The following is a 26,235-nucleotide window of genomic DNA, read 5'->3' as shown; positions in this document are numbered from 1 at the left end:
CATCATAAGCACTGATCTCCAATCCTTTGAAAGCATCTACGCGAAGCATTAATGTTTTTTCAGACGGTAATAACTGGAAAATCGCAGTAAAAATTAACATAATTACTGTCCATGTGGTCATTCACAGTATGACCGTCGACAAGTGTTTCCGGTATGATTTACACTGCAGGCTTTCTCCAAAAAGTTGTAGGAGGTCCTGCAGGATAAATCGTGGAGCAGGAACTGACTCAAAATTCCAGCACCTTCCTTTTTAGACTGCCTGCCCATGTAGCGGCAAAATTCTTTGATTGTGCCGTTACACCCCTGCAGTCTTAAACCCACTAATGTCTCACCAAGGCAGCCAATGTCAAAAAGGACCACCTTCACCCTGGTCATAACCTCTTCTCACTGTTTCCTTCAAGCAGAAGTTCAGCACCTTCAAGTTCAAGAACAGTTTATAATTCAACAGCCATCAGATTCCGAACCTTTCAATCTTAACCCTAAACAACTCTGGGACCATCTAAAGATTTATCAGCATTACAGAAAAACATTTGTTTCCATTTAACAATTGTGAATATTTATTTATCCATCTCTTTTTCTGACTTGTGTTTGTGGTCATTTAAATTTTACTTTTGTAGTTGGTGTATTTTAGATCCTGTTCTGTGCACCAAATAAAAATTTCAGTGCCTCTGTACATTGTACATGTATGCATGACAATAATTTCCTGCTGAACTTTGAGATTCACTGGAGTGAAAAATGTCAAAACAACAATATTGGAGAAAAGTTCACGAGACAGACTTGAAATGCATTTATTCCATCCTGTTGAAGAGGCAGCTCATTGAATGGTGTAACGAAAACAACCTTACGCTCAATCAGCAAAACCAAGGAGATGATTGTGAACTGGGAGGAAGTCAGGAGGACATCGAGGGCTCAGGAGTGGAGAGGGTCAAGAACTTCAAATTCCTGGGTGTCAACATCTCCGAGGATCTGTCCTGGAGTTTCCATGTTGATGCAATCACAAAGGCGGCTTGTCAGTGGCTATTCTTTGTGAGGTGTCTGAGGTGATTCGGTATGTTATTGAAAACTCTTGTAAACTTCTACAGGTGAACCGTGGAGAGCATTCTGGCTGGTTGCATCACTGCCTGATTCGGAGGCACCAACTCTCAGGACAAGAATGAACTCCAGAGGGTTGTTAACTCGGCCCGTGACATCACAGGCACCAGACTTCACTCCATCGAGGCGGTGTCTTAAAAAAGCAGCCTCTATCCTCAAAGATCCCCACCACCCAGGTTATACCCTCTTCACTCTGCTACCATCAGGAAAAAGATACAGGAGCCTAAAGATGAGCACTCACTGGCATAAGGGCAGCTTCTTCCCCACTGGCATCAGATTCCTGAATGATCCATCAACCACAGACACTGCCTTACTTTTCGTGCATTGTTATTTTTTTATATAAAGTAATGTTGTCAGGTGGTTATAATATGAATATTTACACTATGAAGCTACTGGAAAACAATGAATTTCAGGACTTGTTCACGACAATAAATCCTGATTCTGAGAATTTCTCAGCAGAGTGTAGAATGGTGAGATTTTAGTAATTGTTTGAAGCATATCACATTATTTTAAAATATTGATGTTTAAAAGCAGCTTATTAAAATCCTGAGTTTCCCCATGAGAGGCTTGTTCGGTCTCATTTGTCTTGTACAATTTGCTGGAAGCACAATCAGTAATAAAGGTACAAGGTCAGAATTTTGCCTTCCCAAAAACATTTGGGTCAATATCTCTTAATTTGAGTTTCAAAAGAGAGAGAAACAACAATTACTTGGTGTTGAATGATATAGAATCAAAGAAAGAATTTAATTAAATGTTTAACTTGATGGAATAGTAATTATATATAATGAGAGAGAACATATTTTATAACAGAGTAAGGGCTATTCTCATCTTGTTAACTCGAAGGAAAAAAAACCAGTTGTTATGGAAAGCCTATTTGCTGAAGTTACTGAAGATTTCAATAAAATCTGATTCTTCACAAAAGGAGCTGAATTTCAACCCCTAGAAATCAAAACCACAATAATATTCCAGTTCTCAGAGGCTTTTTTGCCTAGATGACTGGAGCCATCAGGGTTGGAAGGTTAATATGGGACATAGCTGGAAATCCTGGGAGAACAGGCATGGCATTGTTGGCAAATAGAGGGCATAAAGTTAAGATTGAACAGAAAGACCCTGTCTCATCCATCCCCACCTGTCGTTTTCAGACTTTCCTCAGTAATGATTAAGTGCCCAGCTCAAACTTTGACCATTCTTTTTGACCTAAATTATGAATTTATTGTCATACCCATGGTACAATGTACTTGTGCAACAACACTCCTTACTTGCTGCAGCCGAACAGGTACTTGGTTTAAAAAAAAATTACAAACACAACTACAATTGTATATTCAATTCAATTAAAAAAGACAATAAATAAAATCCATGACAAATACTCAGTTCACACTGGGAATGAAGTCTTCTACTGGCAAAGGAATGGCCCCTTTAAAAAAACTGGGTAGATATTCTGTTTTTCAAATCCAACTTACTTTTAGAGTTTTGCTTAAAGAGATCACATGCATCACAAAGTTCACCAGATGGAGTGGAACATAATTTTGAAATGATTGTATAAAATTAATGATTTTTTTTACAATCACAAATAAACCAAACGTATCTCCTCTACTTACCAAGGATTCTGAAGAGATACACCACGTCATTGAATATTCCATTAAACTTCTACAGGTGCACAGTGGAATGTATACTGACTGGTTGCATCACAGTCTGGTTTGGGAATTCGACTGCATCATAAAGGACCCCCGTTACCCTGGTCACAACCTCTTCTCACTGATCCCTTCGGGTAGGATGTACAGAAGCCTGACGACTAGAACCTCCAGTTTATAGCTATTTTTTTCTTGTACTAAGGTAACTGTGAATATTTATGATCTATCTCTTTTTAATTTAACGCATAGTATTGTAGTGTTTTGACAAAATAACTGCAGCAAGTTGGAATTCCAGTGGATTTGCACATTCTGTATATAAACCCATCACTATACACAAGTACCACATTCACAAGATGTGGAAAGCTTTTTGAGTTAACATCAAACTGTTTGCCAGATCTGTCACTTACAAGTTCAAGGGTGGCCATTCCAAAGGAGGACATGGTCATAGTTACCTTATATTACCTGTAAGAGCGCCACTGATACCATGTAACCCAGTACTACCTGCTGCATGGTCAGGTGGTCAGCGACTAAACTGGCTCCTCCACCAGGCTTGCCTGGTGCGGAGGGTGGTTAGACACCCTGCAGGACGAACAACCAGACCTGACAAAGGGCGGACGAACCCCCTCGTAGGGTCATCAGCCATCGAGCAAACACATGTCATGAGGCGTGGAAAGGGCATCCCTTGCATCGATGCTTGGCCTGGCCATTCACTGCAACAGAACATCCCCCAGCTGTCTTGGATCTCACCATGCTGCTGGATCCAGGAGGTGATGCCGAGAGGGTGGATCTGGATCTGTGCAACCCCCTACTCATTATTCACACACACTGTTCCTTTGTGAGAAGTGGGTTATCCTCATATCAAATCCCAAAGACTGACTGGAAGGAGCCATCATCCATCCTATGGGATGGAGAGCCAGATATATACAGTGCGTTTTCATTTGTTGCTTTTGCAATACTGTTAATTTAAAGCATCGTACCAAGACAAAGTCTCCTTTAGACTTTCCTTTTAAGATACATTGAGCTTCCTGATCCTAACATAAGAGAGGGATGGAAACTTTTCAAGGGTTTAGTAACGAACAGAAGCCAATCCAAACTACTTATTGACAGCAAATCTAATTTTAACAGATCCTTCTCTCATTCTGTCCCTTTCAGTATCCCTCGCTCACACTGCACCATTTTTACTAACTGATTCTTCAGGTGTACACCTTTTTTACCTGTTTTGTCTTATATGCTGATGGAGGTCCAAGGTCCGAAACATCGGTTACCCTTTACTTCCTCTGGATGCTGCATGACCTGTTGAGTTTCTCCAGCACGGTTGTATCTTGCACTTAGCCCAGCATCTGAAGACTTTCTTGTTTAACAGAGTCTGGCAAGAGTCCTCTAAAACAGCTAGCATTTACCCTTCAGGCCATCTGACGTCCTTCTGTGCTGTGACAATGCAATGATCCCTCCTTCACCTTTATCAATACCACTCAATCTACCCTCTTGGAGAAAGGTGGGGTATCAGATGGGTTGAACCAGCCTCAACCTCCATATTCCTGGTCCTCCTGCAGTCTCCAAAGGACATTGGCGGGGGGGGGGGGTTCTAGAGCAAGGGCTGGGGGTTCTAGAGCAAGGGCTGGGGGTTCTAGAGCAAGGGCTGGGGTGGGTTTGGTGTAGATGCATTCTCAGTGGCGAGCATGAATAGGATGGGTTGAAGGTCCTGTTTCCATTCTGCGTGATTCTATGATTCCACAACTCTACGGTAAGAAACAAGTATCTGTGTTTCAAAGGCACCTGCACCTGTTTAATCCAGATCTGATCGCCCTTCAGTTGTACTCCCTCCATTGCCATCCCTCCATTACCAGCCACTGTGGTCTCACCTTCCTCGCTCCCAGTTTCACAATTCCCTTCCAAATCCACGCCTCTGGAAAATACGGTGCAAGGCGGGTGACATTGCAGGGTTCATGCAGCAGCTCAGGGCTCCTGCCTCACAGATGGATCCAACAGCCCTGCAATCACTTCTGACCACTGCTGTTGTCTATGCGGAGCTTGCACTGTCTCCCGGGACCACGTGGGCTTCCTCTTTCTTCCCCCTAACCCAATGGCAGGCAGGATGAAAAAAATAACCTCTGCTGCATGTTGATGCTGGTGTGGGAATTGGTTGCATGGAGTCTCCCCCAACCTCTTCCCCATCCCCACCCTCCCCAACGTTCCCGACGAAGGGCCCAGTCTAGAATTGATGGGCTACCCTTCACTTCCAATGGGTGCTGTGTGACCTGCTGAGCTTCTCCAGCGCATTTATGCACTGCATGTGAATCAGAATCAGAATTTATTGTCATGAACCTGTCACCAAATTCGTTGCATTGAACATGCCTCAAAATTCTCCAAGTGCCTGCATTCTTTCATTCGTCTCCAACTGTCTTGAGAAACTATTGTTTAACAAAGGATTTATTTTTTTATGATTAATTTCCCAAAATTTCTGCTTTGTAAGTGGCAAGCTGAGTTGTGTTAAGAGTAAAATTGTTTGTTTTCACCCAAAGATATATTTAATGCAAATACAGTTTATCAGGATTCCTTGCAAGCCGAAGTCAGCTCAAGCATGGAGGTTGAATTCCTGTTGTTGGTTCCCTTTCTGAAGGGGAGTAATAACAGGGGAACATGGTACCAGGCACTTGGGGAAGGAGATTCAAGGGAGCAAGGGACATGAGGGAGGATGTCCTTAAGCAGGGTAAGTGAAGTCCCTCACACCAGATGGGAGGGAGTGAAGTGACAGCATTTTCTCTACCATTTTTGTAACCAAGTTCCATCCAGATGCATTTGAGTAATGAGGGATTATTCTTATATTTTAAAATGATAGGCTTCCCACAGGATACAGAATAATAATGGGTCGCTAACCTAGCCCAGTGGTCCCCCTCTATCTTCCCTGTAGGAAGGTACTCCAAACCAACCTATCCAGGTAAGCAGCACACATAAATGCCCTGGAGAAACTCCACCTCCCCCCCCAACTTCACCATTCCCACCCTTTCTTTGGGTGTCTGCCTGATTTTCGACAAGAGGCCCAGGCCCGAAACATTGATGGTCTTTCCTTTCTGGCGAGCGCTGCGTGACCTGCAGAGTTTCTCCCGCACGTGTGTGCACTGCACCTGCCGCCGCACTCTAACCCCCCCCCCAACCACCCCCGGCATCTGCAGACTTTCTCGATTGTATGGTGGTAGGTGACTGCCGCCTGGAAAATTCTCCAGGTCAGGCAGAGGGCAATGAAATGCTGCAGGGTTTTTTGGCTTAAATGAAGAAGGATACATCACGTCACGAAAGGGTTTTGTTCCTGCTGGTTGTAAAACCAACAAAGTGTTACGGCTGGAGTGCGATGCATAGAAGCCAGGTGTGAGCCTTTCATCACATGATAGAAGGATCCAACGTGGTGATCAGTGTAGCAGCAGCGATGTTTTTTCCACTTGCTGGTCTCTGTATTCTCCTCATTCTTCTATACATCACTTCCAGCTGTCATTGCTCTGGATTCCGGCCCTTCTTCATGACGCCTCACCTTCCGCTGCAGTCACCCTTGTCTCCACCACTTTAGCTCTCTCAGTCTTTGCTTGACTCTGCCGCCTTCCCCGTTACCATCACCGCAGGTTCAGGTTGTTTACCAACCAAGCTCTACTCATCCTTGCAATCTCATCATCTTTTTCAAATCTCTCTTTGGTCACATCATAAGGTTCGTTATGCAGTGGAAAAAGTTATGCTCCTTCCTGAACTGCATCAGTGTCTTGCCAGTGACATCAGTGGTATCAACAGCCTGAGCAAAGGTCCTCCTCAGGTAGTAGGGCTTCAATGCTGCAATAACTCTGTGGTCCATTGGCTGGATTAAAGTGGTGGTGTTTGGAGGGAGGAACACCACTTTGATGTTGGGGTGGAGGCCACCAATGAAGTGGGGGGGGGTGGGGGGAAGGATGTCCTGGAGCATTGTCTACAATTAGCAAAATCTTGAAAGGTATGCCTTCTTCCAAGCAGTACTTCTCCATTTGACACAGAATCGAGAAGGGCATCCTGAAACTGCAGTTGTGTCATCCAGGACTTTTTATTGCTCCTGTAATAAACCGATAGGGTGTGTTTGTTGATGTTTCTGAAATTCATGGGGTTTTCACTATGCCAAATAATGAATGGCTTAACTTGAGGCCAGCAACATTGTCTCCTAACAACACTGTCACTCTGTCTTTAAAAGCCTGGCATTGACTTGGCCTCCTTATGGATGAAGGTCCTTTCAGACATTTGCTTCCAGAATGTCCACATTAAACATTTGCCAGGCAAATACTTTCAACAAATTCTTCTGCTGCCTTTGCATCAGGACTCGCAGACCCACCACTCACTTTCAAATTATGCAATGAGAAACATTTTGTTTGAAGTGCCTGAACCTCCCCCCCCCCAGCCCCCCCCAGAGCTAGCACTAAACTCGAGACTGTAGTCTAGTCCTGAGATTTTTTTAAGCATCTGGAACAAGCTTCGTGCCTTAGCAGCGATGGTCACCATGCTGAGAAGGACTCGCTTTGGTGATTGGTCCTCAATCCGCGTCATTAGCAATGTCTCTATATCCGATACGGGTCCCTCTCACGTTTTCATTAGCCTTGTAGCTTTCAGTGGAGCCAATTCTTTAACAGCTTGGAGAATGTTTGTTTTTAGGATCATCGTGATTGTCGAGGGTGACGTGCCAAAATCACGAGCAATAGCAATACACCTTTGTATTGTTTAATAACCTTATGTTTCACTTCCAGATTGATACTTCTCCTTTGCCTCGTGCTGTTGCTCTCACTCGCACTGGTTTTGCTGTGTTCAGGAGCCACGATGGATAGAAAGTACAGTAGTCTACCTACATAGGCCTTTGAGCCACACGTGTTGCATGCGGGAAGTTGTTGTTGTACACGTCCGGTTACGTTCACTATGTCCCTTTCTCGCATTGTCCAATCGGGATTTTTGACTGAACATTTTAACCCTATCAGAAAACGGACAACGGATGTATATTCAGTCAGACGTTATCCAATCAGACGTTAAGCGGCATACACCTGTACTTTAATTCACGAAGACCAATATACCAAAAGCTCTCTTTAAACCCTATCCACCTGTGATACCACTTTCAGGGAATTAAGTATCTGTATTCCCAGATCCCTCTGTTCTACTGCACTCCTCAGTGGCCTACCATTTACCGTATATGTCCTACTTTTGTTTGACCTTCCAAAATGCAACACCTCAAACTTGTCTGCATTAAATTCTATCTGCCATTTTTCAGCCCATTTTTCCAGCTGATCCAGATCCCTCTGCAACCTTTCTTTGCTGTCCACAGCACCTCCAATCTTTGTGTCATCTGCGAACTTGCTGATCCAATTTACCACATTATCATCCAGATCATTGATATAGTTGACAAACATCAATGGTCCCAGCAGTGATCCCTGAGGCACACCACTAGTCTCAGGCTTCCAGTCTGAGAAGCAATCATCCACTACTACTCTCTGGATTCTCCTGTCCATCCACTGTCGAATCCAGTTCACTACTTCACCATGAATAGACAGCATCTGAACCTTCCTGACTAACCTCCCATGTAGGACCTTGTCAAAGGCCTTGCTAAAGGACATTTAGAGAACATCCACAGCCTTTCCAACAACTTTCCTGGTAACCTTATCAAATATCTCAATCAGATTGGTTAAACATGAGCTTCCACACATGAAGCCATGTTGATTATCCTGAATCAGACCCTGGCTATCGAAATAATTGTATATCCGATTTCTTAGAACACCCTCCAATAATTTACACACTATTGATATCAGGCTCACCTGCCTGTAATTTTCAGGATTACTTTTGGAGCCTTTTCTTAAACAGCAGAATAACGTGAGCTACCCTCCAATCCTCTGGCACCTCACCTGTGCTTAAGGATATTTTAATTATTTCTGCCAGGGCCCCTGCAATTTCTACACCAGCCTCCCTCAAGGTTAAAGGGAGTAAGGGAGAACAGGTGATAAGTGACAATGAGTTTGTCACATGCAGTGAACGATGTACATACACACTGAAATTCTTACTTGCTGCAGCCGAACTGGCACTTTGTTAAAAAAGTACTGTAAGCGTAAACTTTGTTGAATTAAAAATAAGCAATAAATATACAAAATAGATCATAAATACCCACAGTAGTCCAAGTTTTTTTTTAAAAGTGCAGTCAGTCCTTTTGTGGTGTCAGAACAGTCAACGAATAGTGTAACAAGGCGGTGGTGAAGAGCCTGATAGCTGTTGGAAAGACATCTGCAGATTTTCTTGTTTAATCCATAAGCCAGGCAGTACTGTGAGGAAGGACTCTTGGGACATACTTTGTGAACAGGAGGAGCAAACAGAACATGAACTTTCTTATCCCAGTTTTAGTAAATCATCCTTGAGGGGCAACCAAGCTCAAGGGAAATAAGTGAATTTTTAGTTTTAAATTGATGTAGAGGCACAGCACAGTACGAGACTATTGGGACACTGAATTTGCACCGCCCTTGTGACCAATTAACCTACTAACCCCGTATGTCTTTGGTATGAGGGAGAAAACCAGAAAACCTGGTGGAAACCCACTCAGGACATGAAGGGCACATACAACTCCTCCCTGGCGGGAATAACTAGGACTCTCTTAGGAGAATTATCCCTCAGGAAGAGGGATGTTGCCGTGGTGTAGGCCCACTGCAAAATCCACGGTACTCTTACGGGTTCTGCGCCATGGTGGGATGTACCTCTATGAGGTCCCGTTGGAAAAGCCCAAGCATGAAGAGATAACGAGCAGCAAAAACCAATCCCTCAAAGCTTCCCCAATAGTGACACGTCAAGCCAGAGGGTGAGGACAAGCCCGAAGACAGCTTCGACAGATCAAGTCTAGCCTTAAATGCAGGCATGGTGGCTTCGGCTACCCCCAACTCTCTGCCTTCTGTTGGTTAACCAATCGTCCATCATGTTAATACATCACCCCAACTCATGCATTTTTATCTTCCGTATAAGCCTTTTATACTGCATCTTATCGAAGATTTTCTGGAAATCCAGGTAAACAAGGTCTGACTACTTTGATCCTTTCAGATGTCTTCAATTGACCAAAACGATAATCCTCAATTTATCGTCACTGAACAAAACACAAGGGCAAAATATCTAGGAAGTGAGTACATAATTTCCCAAAGCTTCACATGATAAGGATGCAGAGTCCTCATCCCTGTAGTTGTCAGGATGGACTAACATCAGCGTGCACTCTGCCTTCTGCTAGGAAAGGTCCAGCCATAGTCGAATGGGCTCGTAAGCAAGTATTACCACATTGCCTTTCCAAGATGAAGCTAAAAGCCCGGACACCCGAAAGCCCACTCGCCATCTCTTAGCCTAAATGGCTCAAGACGATTTTCAAGCAAGTGCTTCTAGCACTTCAGCAGAGATTGGGAGAGCATTACTGCTGCTACCAGGTGTGTCACTTCCCTCACTGTGTGATGATCAGTCAACCGTTCTGAGCTTGCCTCAGGTACAGGTGAGCTTTCCAGCCTCAGCAGTTAACATACAGGGTCGGCTACCTTGATGGATGATTCGATTGACAAATGACTAGACAGGTACGACAAGATCATTGCTAATCTGATGGATCAGTTGTTTGAATACTTCTGTACATGCACAATAGCCTCTGGGGACAACACAGTCTCCTTTTCACTTGCCCTCTCTGCACTATTACACACTTAATTAAGTATTCTTCCCCAAATATAACCAAAGAGAATTTAAGTTTCCTGTAAACAGCTATCAGCTGCTTCACTTCCACCATTTGGAGGGGGGTTGAATTAACTCTCATGATGCACAAAAAGCAATCGGTTCAGGGTCTGTGTCCAAAACCCTGCCTGATAGCTCTCCTTTCCTGACATTCATCCAGTACCTTGATTCAGTGACTCATGCAAACATCCTGGTGGCCTCATGCCACCCAACCCGTGGCTGTCGTAGTTCTACCAATCATTCAGTCAGCCACAGTAACAAAAAGGTTGCTCTCTGACTGTCACGACACTGTTTTGTGGGATCTTATTGTGCGCTTCCTCATGAGGGCATTCCCAAAATTACAAGTTGCTGTGGTCACCAACATCTGAAGAGCAAGTGGGGATATGCAATAAATGCTCCCCTTGCCTACTTTTTAAATAATTTATACACGTCACTCTTTCCTGATCTGCAACTCACGACAAAGGTTTCGTCGGTCTTTTCTTACTCTCTCTAACTCCCCTCTGCCTTGACCATCAACACAGGCCCCCCCCCCCAAAGCTGTGCGTTTGGTCCAAGGTCTATTTTAACTTTCGCTTGTCGTAAAGCAAAGAATTGCTATTATTTTTCCCAACGCTCCTTACAGTACAAGAGAAAGAAAAGCAAAAGGGCATCCCCTATTCTACTCCCTGTAAATGATGAGCTCCAATCAACAAATTCACTGGTGTTTCAGAATCAGAATTTATTGGGATGAACAAGTCCTGAAATTCCATGTTTTCCAGTAGCTTCATAGTGTAAACATCCATGAAGAAGGAGTCTGGGGAGATTTTGGATGCTGTCGGATACTCTAGCAAACCTCTGCAGGTAAACTTGGGAGAGTATACCAACCGAGTGCATCACAGCCTGGTTTAATCATTTAAGTGCCCAAAAACACAGATGACTATAAACTGATCCACCACAGGCTCCAACCCCTCATCCATTGAAGACATCTATGTGAGGCACCACCTCAAGAAAGCAGCCAATATCAAAGACGATCACCCTGGTCATAACTTCCTCTCTGGCAGAAAAACCGGGACCTTTAAGTTCAAGATCAATTCTTTCCAACTGCTATCAGGTTCTTGAACCTCCTCTTGTTATGTTAATCAGGGGTTGTTCCAACAACAGAAGGGGATTGCGTCTCTATATGTATTAAGATTACAGTGAATATTTATATCTATCTTAATAATTTATTATCTCTTTGAACTTAATTCAATTAGTGGCTATTATAGTTTTTCTTTACTAGTATCTATTCAGCTTCAGAATTTTGGTGCCTGTAGTGGCCTGCAAACCAAGTCACGACCCGGCACACATCAATCACGAGGGCCCCGCAGGGACAACGGCCGTCATTCCTCGGAGGCTGGCGTTGTGACGACACCACTCCTGTCGTCAGAGGGAGGGAGTGAAATATGAACAGAGGAATAAATGAGATGTACAAAAGTGCTCTTTGGCATTGAGAATTAGCATAGCGTCATGGTGGACATAGCGGTTAGCGTGATTCTTTACAGTGCCACTGATCGGAATCAGGGTTCAAATTTCATGCTGTCTGTAAGGGGTTTGAATGTTCTCCCAGTGTCTGCGTGGGTTTTCCCCGGGGGCTCTGGTTTCCTCCCACCCTTCAAAATGTACCGGGGATGTAGATGTAGGTTACTGGGGTATAATTGGGTGGTATAGACTCGTAGGGATGAATTGGCCTGTTACCGTACTGTATGTCTACATTTTTTTTTAAATTAAATTGTAATGGTAGGCAGTTGGCCAAGCAATACCATGGAATAAACCTTAATTTCTTTATCATCAAGTGTGTGTCCGTGTCCACACGCGTGTGTGTGTGTGTGCACGTGCGTATGTGTGCATGTCTCGTATAACTCTAACAAGCAGCAGACATAGATGGTTGCCACAGTCAAGTATCACATGTAAGGCTGTGCTCCTTTCATGGATGCTATATGACCTGCTGGCTTCCTCCTGCAACCGTCCACCATGAGTGTCGCTGAGCATTTCTAAATTATATGGCTCAATTTTTATTTAAGTAGATTGCAAAGATGATGTGCTAAGAAGGAAGGAAGGAAGGGGATACTGAAGACATTTAACAGTGATAAGCTTTAGCAGAGCTTCCATTTGATTTGGACAATGTGTTGGGCCAGTTCCTGCACCATTCTGTTCCACGTAGACTGAAGCTGTGAAGGAAAAAACACAAAAATTCCAGATCTCAGCAGGTCCCACAGCATCCATAGGAGGTAGGGGTCTAGGACATTTTGGCCAGCTGCTCCACTCAATGTCTGCTGGCCGACTCCATCCCACTGGCCGCCCTGTTACAGCCCCGCCGGCCGCCCTGTTACAGCCCCGCCGGCCGCCCTGTTACAGCCCCGCCGGCCGCCCTGTTACAGCCCCGCCGGCCGCCCTGTTACAGCCCCGCCGGCCGCCCTGTTACAGCCCCGCCGGCCGCCCTGTTACAGCCCCGCCGGCCGCCCTGTTACAGCCCCGCCGGCCGCCCTGTTACAGCCCCGCCGGCCGCCCTGTTACAGCCCCGCCGGCCGCCCTGTTACAGCCCCGCCGGCCGCCCTGTTACAGCCCCGCCGGCCGCCCTGTTACAGCCCCGCCGGCCGCCCTGTTACAGCCCCGCCGGCCGCCCTGTTACAGCCCCGCCGGCCGCCCTGTTACAGCCCCGCCGGCCGCCCTGTTACAGCCCCGCCGGCCGCCCTGTTACAGCCCCGCCGGCCGCCCTGTTACAGCCCCGCCGGCCGCCCTGTTACAGCCCCGCCGGCCGCCATTTTTTTTTCAAACTTTATTCAAAATTTTTCAAAATACTTATCAAAGAATACATAGAATAAAAATTAAAAAAGAATTACAAATAACCCCCACTGACCCACCCCCCACCCTCAGCAAGCCCCACAAGGGGAGCATAAAAAATACATAGTCAAAAAAAACATACAATGATCTAAGATATTACTAAACCCATGCGTTTCAAATAAGATGAACACATCTAAAAATTATCATCATCATGTAAATTATGTTATTTTTTCCATATAAATACAAAATCTCAAATTATGCCAACAAGCAAAAGTTGATAATTGGATAGGAGGAGAGAGAAGGAGAAGAGGGGAGGAGAGGGGAGGGAAGGAGGAGGAGAGGGGAGGGAAGGAGGAGGAGAGGGGAGGGAAGGAGGAGGAGAGGGGAGGGAAGGAGGAGGAGAGGGGAGGGAAGGAGGAGGAGAGGGGAGGGAAGGAGGAGGAGAGGGGAGGGAAGGAGGAGGAGAGGGGAGGGAAGGAGGAGGAGAGGGGAGGGAAGGAGGAGGAGAGGGGAGGGAAGGAGGAGGAGAGGGGAGGGAAGGAGGAGGAGAGGGGAGGGAAGGAGGAGGAGAGGGGAGGGAAGGAGGAGGAGAGGGGAGGGAAGGAGGAGGAGAGGGGAGGGAAGGAGGAGGAGAGGGGAGGGAAGGAGGAGGAGAGGGGAGGGAAGGAGGAGGAGAGGGGAGGGAAGGAGGAGGAGAGGGGAGGGAAGGAGGAGGAGAGGGGAGGGAAGGAGGAGGAGAGGGGAGGGAAGGAGGAGGAGAGGGGAGGGAAGGAGGAGGAGAGGGGAGGGAAGGAGGAGGAGAGGGGAGGGAAGGAGGAGGAGAGGGGAGGGAAGGAGGAGGAGAGGGGAGGGAAGGAGGAGGAGAGGGGAGGGAAGGAGGAGGAGAGGGGAGGGAAGGAGGAGGAGAGGGGAGGGAAGGAGGAGGAGAGGGGAGGGAAGGAGGAGGAGAGGGGAGGGAAGGAGGAGGAGAAGGGAGGGAAGGAGGAGGAGGAGAGGGGAGGGAAGGAGGAGGAGGAGAGGGGAGGGAAGGAGGAGAAGAGGGGAGGGAAGGAGGAGAAGAGGGGAGGGAAGGAGGAGAAGAGGGGAGGGAAGGAGGAGAAGAGGGGAGGGAAGGAGGAGAAGAGGGGAGGGAAGGAGGAGAAGAGGGGAGGGAAGGAGGAGAAGAGGGGAGGGAAGGAGGAGAAGAGGGGAGGGAAGGAGGAGAAGAGGGGAGGGAAGGAGGCTAACAGTAACTGGAGGAGTTGATGTCCAGACGGAATAAATGAAGGAGAACATCTTGATCTTGAGCGGTTTCTCTAGACCAAGGGTGAATTGTTTTCCACTTCGGTCCGGTGGGCCAGTGATGCCAACGCGAGAACTGCGAATTCATCCACCTCTGGGGCAGCGAAGGAAGGCGAGATGGGACAATGCTCCCTCTGCTTACACAAGTGTGCTTCCAATGCATGGCCTCAGTCTCCTGAATGCCACTCTGAGTCCACAACAGAGGACAGTGGGTCAGAGATTTCATCGCAATGTTTCCCCAAGGATGCTTTGAGGACATCGTTGAATCTTTATTTCTGTTCTCCTGGGCGAAAAACAATCCTGCAACAGAGCTTGGAATAAGCCCTGCATCGTATTATATTTACCCCAGGGGTTGCAGGAGGGCGAGAGCATTCTACAATCACGGCTGTGGAAAGGAGGAGACGCTGCAACCATAACCTGGCAAATATCTGGTGAACTGAGTGCCAGTCAAGGCTTGGTGATAGAAGGGAGCTCAGTGCTGTGAGGATCGACACACTCAGAGACATTGTTCTCTGAGCATGCCCCTGCTTTCATGTGGTTGTGGAGTTGAGTGTGGACCAGTTGTTTCCCCAGTCATGATCGTTGGCAAGCAGAAGAGGTGTAGGATTTCTCACTCCATGGGTGGATGGAAGAGGTCATACATGACCATAAAACAGCTATTCATCAAATACTATTAAATGTGCTTGAGCCTGCCCCATATAATATGGGCATTTTGTCAAATAACTGAATGGATGGTTGCCAAGAGCTACACAAGATACCACTAAATCTACAGTTTAATTCAACCAAATAAATACAGAGATTTAATACATCTTCGGGTTTTGAAAGAACTTCCTTCAGTGGGAACACTTTGTATTAAATCAACCAAACTTATGATTAGAGTGCAAGGAGTTCTTGTATTTATTATTTATGCCTGCTGTTACTTATTTATATTTGAATTTTCAAGGGATTGTTGCCAGACCGATACGATTCCTGTCTGGGTACTATCGAGGTCAATGGTGACAGCTCAGTTCAATCCATGGATTTTTCTTTTTGCTGCCAGTTTTTCACCACTCTGCCCACAGTTGGGGAGCTTCAGGTATAGCAGGAGGATTGGGGTGCTCCAGTTCACCAGGAGTGTGGAGAGGCGGGGTGTCGAGCAGGGTGATGTGGGTCACTATAATGGGACACAGTGCACTGAGAAGGGAATTATCCAGATTAAGTTCCCAGGATTGCACGCTGCAGATCAGAACCCTGTCACTCTCACCAAATTGACAATTGAGAGTCTTGTGTCTGGCTACATCATTGTGTGGGATGGTAGCTGGAAAGCATCACACAAGAAGTTGATAAGGAGGACCATCAAAATGGCCGAGAGGATCCCTTTCCCCTACTGATGACAATAACTGGAAGTATTGCTTAAAAAGAGCTCAACAGAATTACTGAAGACTCCTTCAACTTAGTACACAGAATCTTTAACCCACTACCATCAGGAAGGAAGTAGAGGAGCATCAAAATCAGGACTGCCGGGCTGAGAAATACCTTCATCCTGCAGACTGAGAGATTGATGAACCAAATAAATCATCCCAAATTATTTGTACAGGTATATAAATTTATTTTAAATGTTATCTTGTGTGTGTGCATGGTGATCCAAAGAACAAAGGATCATCTTGTTGTATACGTACAGGCATAGAACATAGAAGACTACAGCACAGTACAGACCCCTCAGCCCTCAATGTTGTGCTGACCTGTATATTCCTTCCTAAAATAAATGTAAATGAGGTACGATTTAAACAGTGGTTTTCAAACCTTTTCTTTCCACTCACATCCCACCTTAAGCAATCCCTTACTAATCACAGAGCACCGATTGCATAGGGATTACTTAAAATGGTATGAAAGTGGAAAGAAAAAAGGTTGAGAACCACTGTACTAAACCCTCCCTACCCCATAACCTTCTATTTTTCCTTCATCTATGTGCCTGTCTAAGAGTCTCTTAAATGCCACCAACATTTCAGTCTCCACCACCATCCCTGGCAATACATTCCAGACACCCACAACTCTGTGTAAAAAAAAAACTTACCCTTGATATCTCCCCAAAACTTCCCCCCCTTCACTTTGTACATACGTCCTCTGGTGTTTGCAGATCCTGCCCTGGGAAACAGGTGTTGACCGTCCACCCTATCTATGCCTCTCATAATCTCTATCAACTCTCCTCTCATCTTTCTACATTCCAAGGTGAAGTCCCAGCTCTGCTAACCTTGTCTCATAAGACTTGCTTCCCAATCCAGGCAACATCCTGGTAAATCTCCTCAGCACTCTCTCCATAGCTTCCACATCCTTCCTGTAATGAAGTGACCAGAACTGAACACAATACTCCAAGGGTGATTTTACCAAAGATAATAAAAAGTGAAGCTGAGACAACAAAGTCAATTGACGAACATTGTTTAGAAAGACTTTGATAAGAAATTTGGCTAGGTCCCTAACAATAGGTAGGTCTAGAAGCTTAAAGTGAGCCAGCTAATTGGTTCCAAAATTGGATTGACGGTGAGAACAGGAACTGATGGGGAGAGATGGCATTCCGATTCAAAGTCTGGGATGGGTGAGGTATCACAGAGATCAGTGCTATAGGACCCCTATTGCTTGTGATACACAATGGCTTGGATGGCAACGTAGGAAAAAATGATTGGCAGTTTTCAGACTGAGAAGCAGCAGCCCCCAAGAAAGGAGACAAGGCTTCAGCAGAATGGAGATCAGAAAGCAGAAGGTTGTCTGGTTGGATCCAGATAAGTGGGAGATGATGCATTTTGGAAGTAGGACCTGTACAACAAACAGTAAGGCCTTGTGATTCAAGTTCACAAAATTGGCAACATAAGAAAGAGGTGGTGATGAAGGTATATGTTATGCCTGCTTTGCGAGATCCAGGCATGGAATATAAAAGATGGGGCATTATCCTCCTAAATCACCGGTTATAGTGCACATGGGGCAATGTGCACATTTCTGGTCACCACATTACAGGAGGGACATGTAGAAATTCACCAAGACAGAGCTGAATTGGAGGATTTTAATCATTTTTAAATTTAAAACTTTATTGACAACATGGTAGAAGCTGGTTCTAGCCAGTGAGACCCATGCCGCTCAATTACACCCGTTTGTTTTGGAGCAAACCGACACACGTCACGGGGAGAACATTCACACTCCTTACAGACAGCGCTGAATTCACACCCATGCCGTTGGCGCAGTCAAAGCATCGCTCTAACTGTTACATGCCACCTGCAATGGGGAGAGGTCGGATAGGTTTGTCATCCTTGGAGAAAAGGAGAGAGGGAGAGACCTGACAGAGCTGTAGGGAATATAAAACCATAGGAAGCAAGGAAAGGGTCGGGAGTGGGAATACTTTTCCCTAGGTAGGGTATCAAAAGCTAGGGCACAGATTTAAGGTAAGAAAAAAAGCATTTTTAAGGAGATTGGAGGGGAACGTTTTTACCTGCTCAGAGATTGGTTAATATCTAGAACAAAAGGGCAGAGAAATTGAATAAGAAAGTCTGTCTCTGCTGGGTTTGAGAGCAGTGCACAAACAAGCAGATGAAACTCAGCAGGTCACGCAGCATCCATAGGAAGTAAAGGGTAACCAATGTTTCAGGCCTGGGCCCTTCGTCAGGAAGAAGATGACACCTCACTGCCAGAGGTGATGGTGGAATCAGATACAACCTCAACATTAATGATGGAGAAAGTCTTTCTCTCCCCATGAAACCCTTCCCACCCAATCAACTGACCAACCCTGTACGTCTTAGCAATGTAAGAGGAAACCGGAGCCCCTAACCAAGACAGGTCACGGGGAGGATGTACAAACACCTTACAGACAGTGCCGGATTCAAACTCCTCGCAGACTGCTAACTTTGCCTCTCATTGGCAAGGCCAATCGGAAAGGCAGAGAAGCGCATGAGCCCACTGCAGGCAGACAGGGCTAATGTAGAGGCCGAAAAGGTCGGTCTGGATGTAGGGCTTTTTTCCAAAATCTTGAGTTTATTGGAAAATCCTTCAGTAATGTACAGATGCAATAAAATTCTTGCCTGCTGCAGCTACACAGGTATGTATAACACACTAGGAAACAATAACCATACCTTAAATTAACATGCTAAATCATAAAAAAGGTTATAAATTTAAAAGGATAGAGAGCTAAATATTTGCAGAAAAATGTAGACAGGTACGTGGTGGGAGGGGTGTGGAGGGATATGGATTGGCTGTAGGTCATTGGGATAAGGTAGAATAATTGTTTGGCACACACTGGAGGGTCTGTTTCAGTGCTGCACTCTTCCATGGTTCTGAAGTAAATGCAAACAAATAAAATGTGCTGTGTCAGTCGTACTGACAGATTTTTGGTGGTCCTGAAGCAGGTTACGGTTTGGGTAGTACAGGGGAATTCACGAGCCTGATAGCTGTTGGAGAAAAAAAATCTGTCCTTGAAGCTGGAGGTGTTGTCCTGTGGGTGGCTGAGGTTACAACCTGACGGATTGTGTCCTGCAGGGTGGCGCAGATAGCAGTAAGTGCAGTGCCTGTGACCTGGGTTCGAATCTTCTGCTGTCTCTAAGGAATTTGTATGTTCGCCCATGACCTGCATGGGTTTTCCCCGGGTGCAGCGGTCTCCTCTCACGTTCCTATGTCGTACAGTAGGTTAAGTGGGGTACCACGGGTTCAAAAGCCAGAACCGGTTTCTACTCTGTTGTAAATAAAAATCCTTTTAAAAGCTTTATTTTTGTTTTTAAATGAATCGCTTTCACCTTCTGCACCATTCAGATAGAAAGGGCATCGAACTGATTGGAGATGGAGAAATGTTCCTCTCCCTCGCAAGGCCCTCTGCTGCCCAAGGGGTAAAGAGTGCACACAGGAAGCCAGAGTCTGAGCAACACAGGAAGGGCAGAGAATGGGAGGGGTGAGGGCTGAGGGGTGGGGGTGGCCAAAGAAGGATCTGAACACAGGAGTGCAAGCTCTGCAACCAGAGGACAGAAAACGATCCGAGATGCAGAACCCTGATACGAGCTGTCAAATTTGGGCCGAGCTCACGGTGATGGAGAGTGCGAGAATGCAGCCCGGCCGAGCTCACGGTTGCAGGCTTGGAATTTTCTACTAAGCCACAAGATTTATGGTTAACTAAAAATGAAGACAAGGCAAAGTCAATTCACTCTTGTCTTCACTCAGAGGATGAAAACAATGTCCAGAGGGGAAATAAAAAGAGCCATTGTCTGCCAGAGCATAAATCTCTCTGAAGGCAACTAAATTCACAACCGTACCAAGACCACCAGGAATCTGCCTTCACTCTTGAAAAATCACTTTTCTTAAGCTCTAACTGAATCTAGGAATAATTTATCTGTCCATTTATATTTTCTGCTCAGTAATTTAACTTATACTGACAGTGAATGCATTTTAAGAATCGGTGCGACTGCTGCAGGTCAGGATTACAGTGCATCTGGGCATAGTATGATGATTAAATCGACATTTAAACCATCGCAAGCCATTAAATTGTGCATTTTCCAGAATATAAGCATTTCATCATTTTATTCTCTCATTTTTCTGGTGCAGTCATTATTAAATAGGGAGGTACAGCTAGAGCAACACAACTACAGCTCCTGCAACTCAGGTTGAGAACCACTAGTCTAATGAATGACTCACCCATCTGTGGCAACAAACTCCGCAGATCCACCACCCTCTGGATGAAGAAATTTCTCGTGTGCGTTCTGAGGCTGTGCCTCCTAGTCCCAACATCTTCTGAACATCCATTCTATACAGCCCTTTCAATATACAGTGCATTTCAGTGAGATTCTCTGCCCCCCCCCCACCCCACCCCCCCACCTTCCAAGCTTCAGTGAGTACAGGTTCAGAGTCATCAATAGCTCCTCATACATTAACCCAATACCAGAACATCCTTCCTTGAACACAGGGCCCAAAACTGCTCACAGCGCTTCAAACATGGTCTGACCAGCGCCTTGTATAAGCCTCAGCTTTTGTATTCCAGTCCTCTTGTAATGAATGATAGCATTTGTATTTGCCTTCCTGAACACTGAACCAACCTGCAAATTAACCTTCAGGGAATCCTGCACAAGATCTCCTGTTACCCTTTGGATCTCTGCTTTCTGAACTCTTTTCCCATTTGGAAAACAGTCGACTTCTTTATTCTGTCTACCATACACTTCCCTACACTGCATTCCACTTCTTTACCCATTCTCTCAGTCTGTCCAAGTCTCTCTCCTTCCTCAACACAATATGCTCCTCTACCTATCTTTGTATCATGCACAACCCTGGCCACAAAGGCATCAATTCTATCATCTAAATCATTTACATGCAGCGGACCCAACACAGAAAAAGCCCCCTTTTATTTCCACTCCTTTCCTTCTGCCAGTCCGCCAATCTTTTAACCTTTCCCCCAACACCATGGGTTCCCATCTTGTTTAGCAGCCTCGTGCTCAGCACCACGTCTAGCCAGTGTGCACAAGGTGCGTTGAAGTACCTTTTCCTCTGCTGTGGATCTATAATGGCCTGAGCATATCCACAAGCCAAGCACTTCTTCACACGCACCCCCCTCCACTCCCGCTCACCAAAGGACACGTCAGAGGAAGGAAGCTTTGGAGAAGGTGTAGAGAAGCTTTACCAGGATGTTGCCTGGATTGGAGAGCATGTCTCAAGAAGAGAGCTGGGGCTTTTCTCTTTGGAACGACGAAGGATGAGATGTGACTTAATGGAGAGGTAAGATTATGAGGGGCTTAGATAGAGCGGACAGCCAGCACATTTTCCCTGGGATAACAATAGCAAGACTGAGACCACCCACAAATTGGAGAAACAAAACTTCCATCTTCTGACTGGGCACCCTCCAACCGGATGCCATTAATACGGACTTCTCTGGCTTTCGTTAAACAACCCCCCCCCCCACACACACACACACACACACACACACACACACACACAACTGTTACCTTCCCCCAGCTCTATCTTTCCCTTCCATCTCCTTTCACACAAAAATGATCAATTCTCACCTCATCCCTTATCATATCCAATTAACTCCTTTTGTTGGTCTGGATTTCCCCCCCCCCCCACCACTGTCTGAATTCTGACATTTCCTGTTTCTAGCTTATTCCTTGAAGAAAGGCTCAGCCCGAAACATCGGCCATATATCCTGATGACGCTGAAAAGACTGACTGAGTTCCTCCAGCCTTTCGGTGTGTTTTAATTCCCACTTCTAAACCTTCAGCAATCAGACTGCACGGAGGTCATCTTTGCTTTTCTTATGCAACATCTGCATCAGAGCTTCGACTAAGAGCATTGCAGATGGAGAGAGTGGAAAGCTCAAAGTTCCATGGTGTGCATAAAAATGACGACCTTTCCTGGACCCACAACACCTCCTCATTAGTCAGGAAGATGCAGCAGAGTCTAGACTTCTTTAGAAGGCTGAGAAGGGCAAGTCTAGCAGCCGTCATCTTGACAACTTCTGCAGGAGCACAATTGAGGGCGTCCTGTCCGGCTGCATCACTGTGTGGGGCAGTAGCTGCAACACATCGGACCGGAAGTCAATACAGAGGATCATCAAAACGGCCGAGAAGATCACAGGGGTCTCCCTTTGTTGACAGACGACATTCACCAGGGTGTTGTTTAAACAGAGCTCGAAGAATTATTGAGGACCCTTTCCATCCATCACACAGAATCTTTAATCTATTACCATCCGTACAGGAGCTTTAAAATCAGGAATGTCAGGCTGGGGAATAGCTTTGTCCCACAGGCTGTAAGATTTGTGAACAGTATCCTTTCACCAAGTAAATCATCTGAAAATATTTATGTATATTTATTTTAAATTATGTCTTTATGTATACAAGTGATTATTGTGCTGTGTAGTGTGTGTGTATACATGTACACCATGATCCAGAGAAACGCTGTTTCATCTGACTATATATGTACAGTCAGATGATAATGAACTTGAACTTGCAGTAGAAGTCCACAAACACAAGAGCCACTGGGCTCCTGCAGCTCTGTCCATTCAGCACGCACATTCGTACTACCAGTGTCCTACAGATCTCTCCAACCAGCACGCTTGTACCATTGGGTGTCCTGCAGCTCTATCCAACCAACACACTTGTACCACCGGTGCCCTGTAGTTCTGTCCAACCAGCACGCTTGTACCACCGGTGCCCTGTAGTTCTGTCCAACCAGCACGCTTGTACCACTGGTGCCCTGCAACTCTGTCCAACCACCACGCTGTACCACCGGTGCCCTACAGCTCTGTCCAACCAGCACGTCCTTGCTACAAGCCAGGTATTAAATCATGAAAACAACAAGTCAATTTATGCACCTCACAGGACACATTCTCAAAAGTAAAATACGAGAACAGACCATCAAAATCTTGGCCAAAGGACATCAGTTTTTTCTGGAAATAGCAGTCCATGAGCCAATCAGGGTCTGCCCAGAGAGACAGTGATTAAACTGGTGACACTTTCTGGGTCAATTTAAAATGTATCTCTCAAATTGGATGTTACCCTGCTAGATTGGACATAATCTACTGGAAAGTTGATTTTGACCAAATTAAGTTAATTTAGTGTCAAATTTTGCCTCAGCTTTGTGACTCACAGAAATCTAAAGCTGGTTTGTGTTAAACCTGCAGAAATATCCTCAAGGTTCTCCCCAGGGTCAAAGGCCGATTTAAGACTGTGGCACGATCAATGACCACCTGCAGACACGAAGCAAGAAGTCAAAGGCTTTATTAACCAACAAATCTCTAGATGCTGCTGGTTCCCGTCCAAGGCAGGTATGAGGAAGGAAACTAGGGCTCTCAGCCTTTATTAGGGATCTTACAGGGAAGAGCTACTGGGACAGAAGGCAGGCCAGCCTGCCCAGTCCAGTGTGCAGTACCGTTCCACCACAAAGACATTCCTGTGCTGTTCTGGTTTTAATACATGGACCACTTGGACAACCTAGTTTTAAATATTTTTTTAACCAGCAGGTCACATTCACTCACCTTCACAGAATCTTTAAACATTGCCTCTAATTTAAAACCTTCTTAAATATTGATGCTTCATTACAAAAAGATGAGCAACCACATTGTCTCACTCCCTTATATTTACAGAGATGTGCTCAGGGAATGCAAAGTCTTGTCTGGCTCAGTATTAACCAAAATACCCAGGTTCAACATGGATCATGGCTTCATAACTGAGCAGCTTCGAGCAAACTCCTGAAACATGCCATCAAGTGAAAGATTTTCTTTGCATTTACCCTTAAGATCAAACTTTAACTCTGCCAGAGAAGGAACTTTTCAGGTGGAAAGCTCTTTTCACCTTGTCATCAACATTTTGGAGTGTTGCAACCCCCAACCAATTACCATAAATGTCATGTCGCCAAATCACAGATGATACGAAAATCAAATTGATCAAATGCAACAGTCACTGATTGCTGCCTGCTGTGGTGTTGTGACGATGAAGAAATGTCTTACCTTGTAGCTCCTTATCCTTGAAGGGATCATCGCCCTCTACAACCTTAGAACGGGCATTGCTGTCACAGTCAGGGGTCTGATACCTGAAAGAGACAGGGCATTGCTCAGAACACACATTGGAAACCTGTTAACCCTCTCCTGATCTATTACCAAATTGGTGATACTGATACGGTCGTCACAACTGCCAGACCGCTGCAGCTTCAGAGCAAGGCAAGAGTGGATCCCCATCTTCAGCATTTGTCAATTCCCACCCTGATGAGACCACACACAATCTGGCATGGAGCAGTCCCGTTTCTGATCTGGTCCTCTCCTTCACTCCCTGCCCCTTCTGGCTCTCTCTCCCTTCCATTCCCCTGGTCCTCGCCTCCCCTCTCCTCTCCTCCCATAAGAAGGCTAATAATTTGTTAACCTGACACTATTACAGCACCAGTAACCTGGGTTCAAATCTGCCACTGTCTGTGAGGAGTGCATATGTTCTCCCCATGTGTATGTTATCCCCAAATCTGCGTGGGTATTCCCCAGGTTCTCCAGTTAACTCACATGTTCCAAAGATGTACAGGGTTAGAATGTTAATTGGTCACGTGGGTGTATTTGGTTAGTGCAGGCTCATGGGCCAGAATTTAAATGTTAAAACTCTAACAAAGGGGAATGTTATCTCTATTTCTCCTTATGGACAACACTTTCCAAGTTCTAGTATTTTCCAGTGTCACCTTCAAGGAGACGAGAGTGAAGATATTCCAAATTACTATCTTACTATTCCAAAAAGCCAAACTTTGTAGATGCAGCTTTAAGTAGCTTTAATTTGTTGATAAAACTGATAAACATTTTGCATAACCTCACATTTGAATAGAGCGATATTCAACTTTAAACAGATATAAGAAATAGACAAAATAAGATGAATTAAGGTGAATTCGAAGATTCTCAAGCTTGCATCCCGTTAATGATTCATCGAAGAACGAGATGCAAGCTCTCTGTCCTCTCGAATATTACGACATGTGATGTCATTGTCACAATGGTAACACTACAAGCAATAATTTTTCTTAAAGGAATAGGTACAAAATTAACTAGGAATCAAAAACAAGGTTTTAACCTTTACACTCCTTCCACAGATGCTGCCTGATCTCTGAGTGCATCCAGCTGTTTATGCCTTTAATTTCAGATTTCCCTCATCTGTTATCTTTGAAGTTCACGGCCAAGTATCTAACTGGTGTCTGTCTTCGCTCTCCCTGCTGATATTTGTAGTTGAATTGATGCACCATCAGTAAACATAAAAGGCTGACATTGTTGTAACGATTAGGCTTTTATTAACTAAAGACAGGAACTACCGTCAACCTCGTTGACTGATTGAAGCAAAGAGAAAGGGGATCAGGCTATGAGGAGGATCGGTCTCAGGAGGCGTGTCCAGTCGGCAGCTGCCAATCGTGGCACAACAGTGGTTTACCACAGGAACCATCGTGACCACCACTGCCAGTGAACTCTGGTTATTCTATCTTTTTCAAAGGGTTTTTCCTATTCAATTCTTTTATTAATTTTTCATAATAATATACAGAAAAAGTGAACAAGTTATGTATATTGTCCTTGAATCTCACAATCAAGTACTTTCAAATTAATTCAACATTTCCCTATATTGACAGTTACATTGAGAATGGAAATCAAGTTAATGCATAGAACAAAATAAATCCAACTCTGATTTTAAAAAATTTAAAAAGGGGAAAAACCCCAAAAAACTCAGATTAATTTTAAAGTAGCAAAGACATTCTTCTTGTACTTAGAGAGGAACAGCAAACTGGAAATGGTTCAATTTTGTTTATTAGTTTCAGTCGTACAAAAATATTGAAGAAAAGGTTGCCAGGTTATTTTTTTAAGTTAAAGGTTGTATCAAATGTCTGATTTCTAATTTTTTTCTAAATCGAAGCTTGATGTCAATGCAGGAAAGCCACTGAAGCCGGCGGATTGCACTCTTCCTGTCTGAGTAATCTAGCTCTCCTTGCCATCAACGTTGAAAAGGCTACGATCCTTTGGGCTGAAGCAGGTGCAAAGCCTGGTTTGATTTATTTCAGGCCAGAGCTGAGGGGCTCACTGGAGAGAGGTTACCAAGGCATCTCAGAGTCAAGCCCATTGATGCATCTGCAGAGTCAGGCCAAGGCTAAATTAGACATGAGAGTTGACTTTCAACCTTGCTGGAATCTGACTGTAACCTGAACTAAGTTCTCACCTACTAGCTATATTCAAGATTCCTTTATTGTCATGTAATAATGAAAAAAAATG

At 45.1% G+C, this 26,235-nt stretch overlaps 1 protein-coding gene and 1 long non-coding RNA gene across 8 annotated transcripts in view; one reads left to right on the top strand and one right to left on the bottom strand.

Annotated features, from left to right (window-relative positions):
- smoc1 (SPARC related modular calcium binding 1) overlaps positions 1–26,235 on the bottom strand; it is a 268,502-nt gene that overhangs the window by 68,779 nt on the left and 173,488 nt on the right. For all 6 annotated transcript variants that reach the window (XM_069918105.1, XM_069918106.1, XM_069918107.1 and 3 more), the window contains one exon: positions 23,968–24,050. In XM_069918105.1, the coding sequence (XP_069774206.1) occupies positions 23,968–24,050 (83 nt within the window). The remainder of the gene's footprint in view (positions 1–23,967; positions 24,051–26,235) is intronic.
- On the top strand, positions 2,827–25,464 carry LOC138754199 (uncharacterized). 2 transcript variants are annotated; one of them, XR_011351602.1, is made up of 3 exons: positions 2,827–2,925; positions 23,143–23,286; positions 25,077–25,464. It is a non-coding gene; the product is annotated as an uncharacterized lncRNA (long non-coding RNA). The 2 variants fall into 2 exon arrangements; XR_011351601.1 differs by lacking the exon at positions 25,077–25,464 and having other exon boundaries at positions 23,143–23,451.

The sequence above is a fragment of the Narcine bancroftii genome, chromosome 2 (genome assembly GCF_036971445.1).
Source record: "Narcine bancroftii isolate sNarBan1 chromosome 2, sNarBan1.hap1, whole genome shotgun sequence".
Classification (NCBI taxonomy): Eukaryota; Metazoa; Chordata; class Chondrichthyes; order Torpediniformes; family Narcinidae; genus Narcine; species Narcine bancroftii.
The sequence above is the reverse complement of the archived record's forward strand: the minus strand, read 5'-3'. Positions and strand labels throughout refer to the sequence as shown.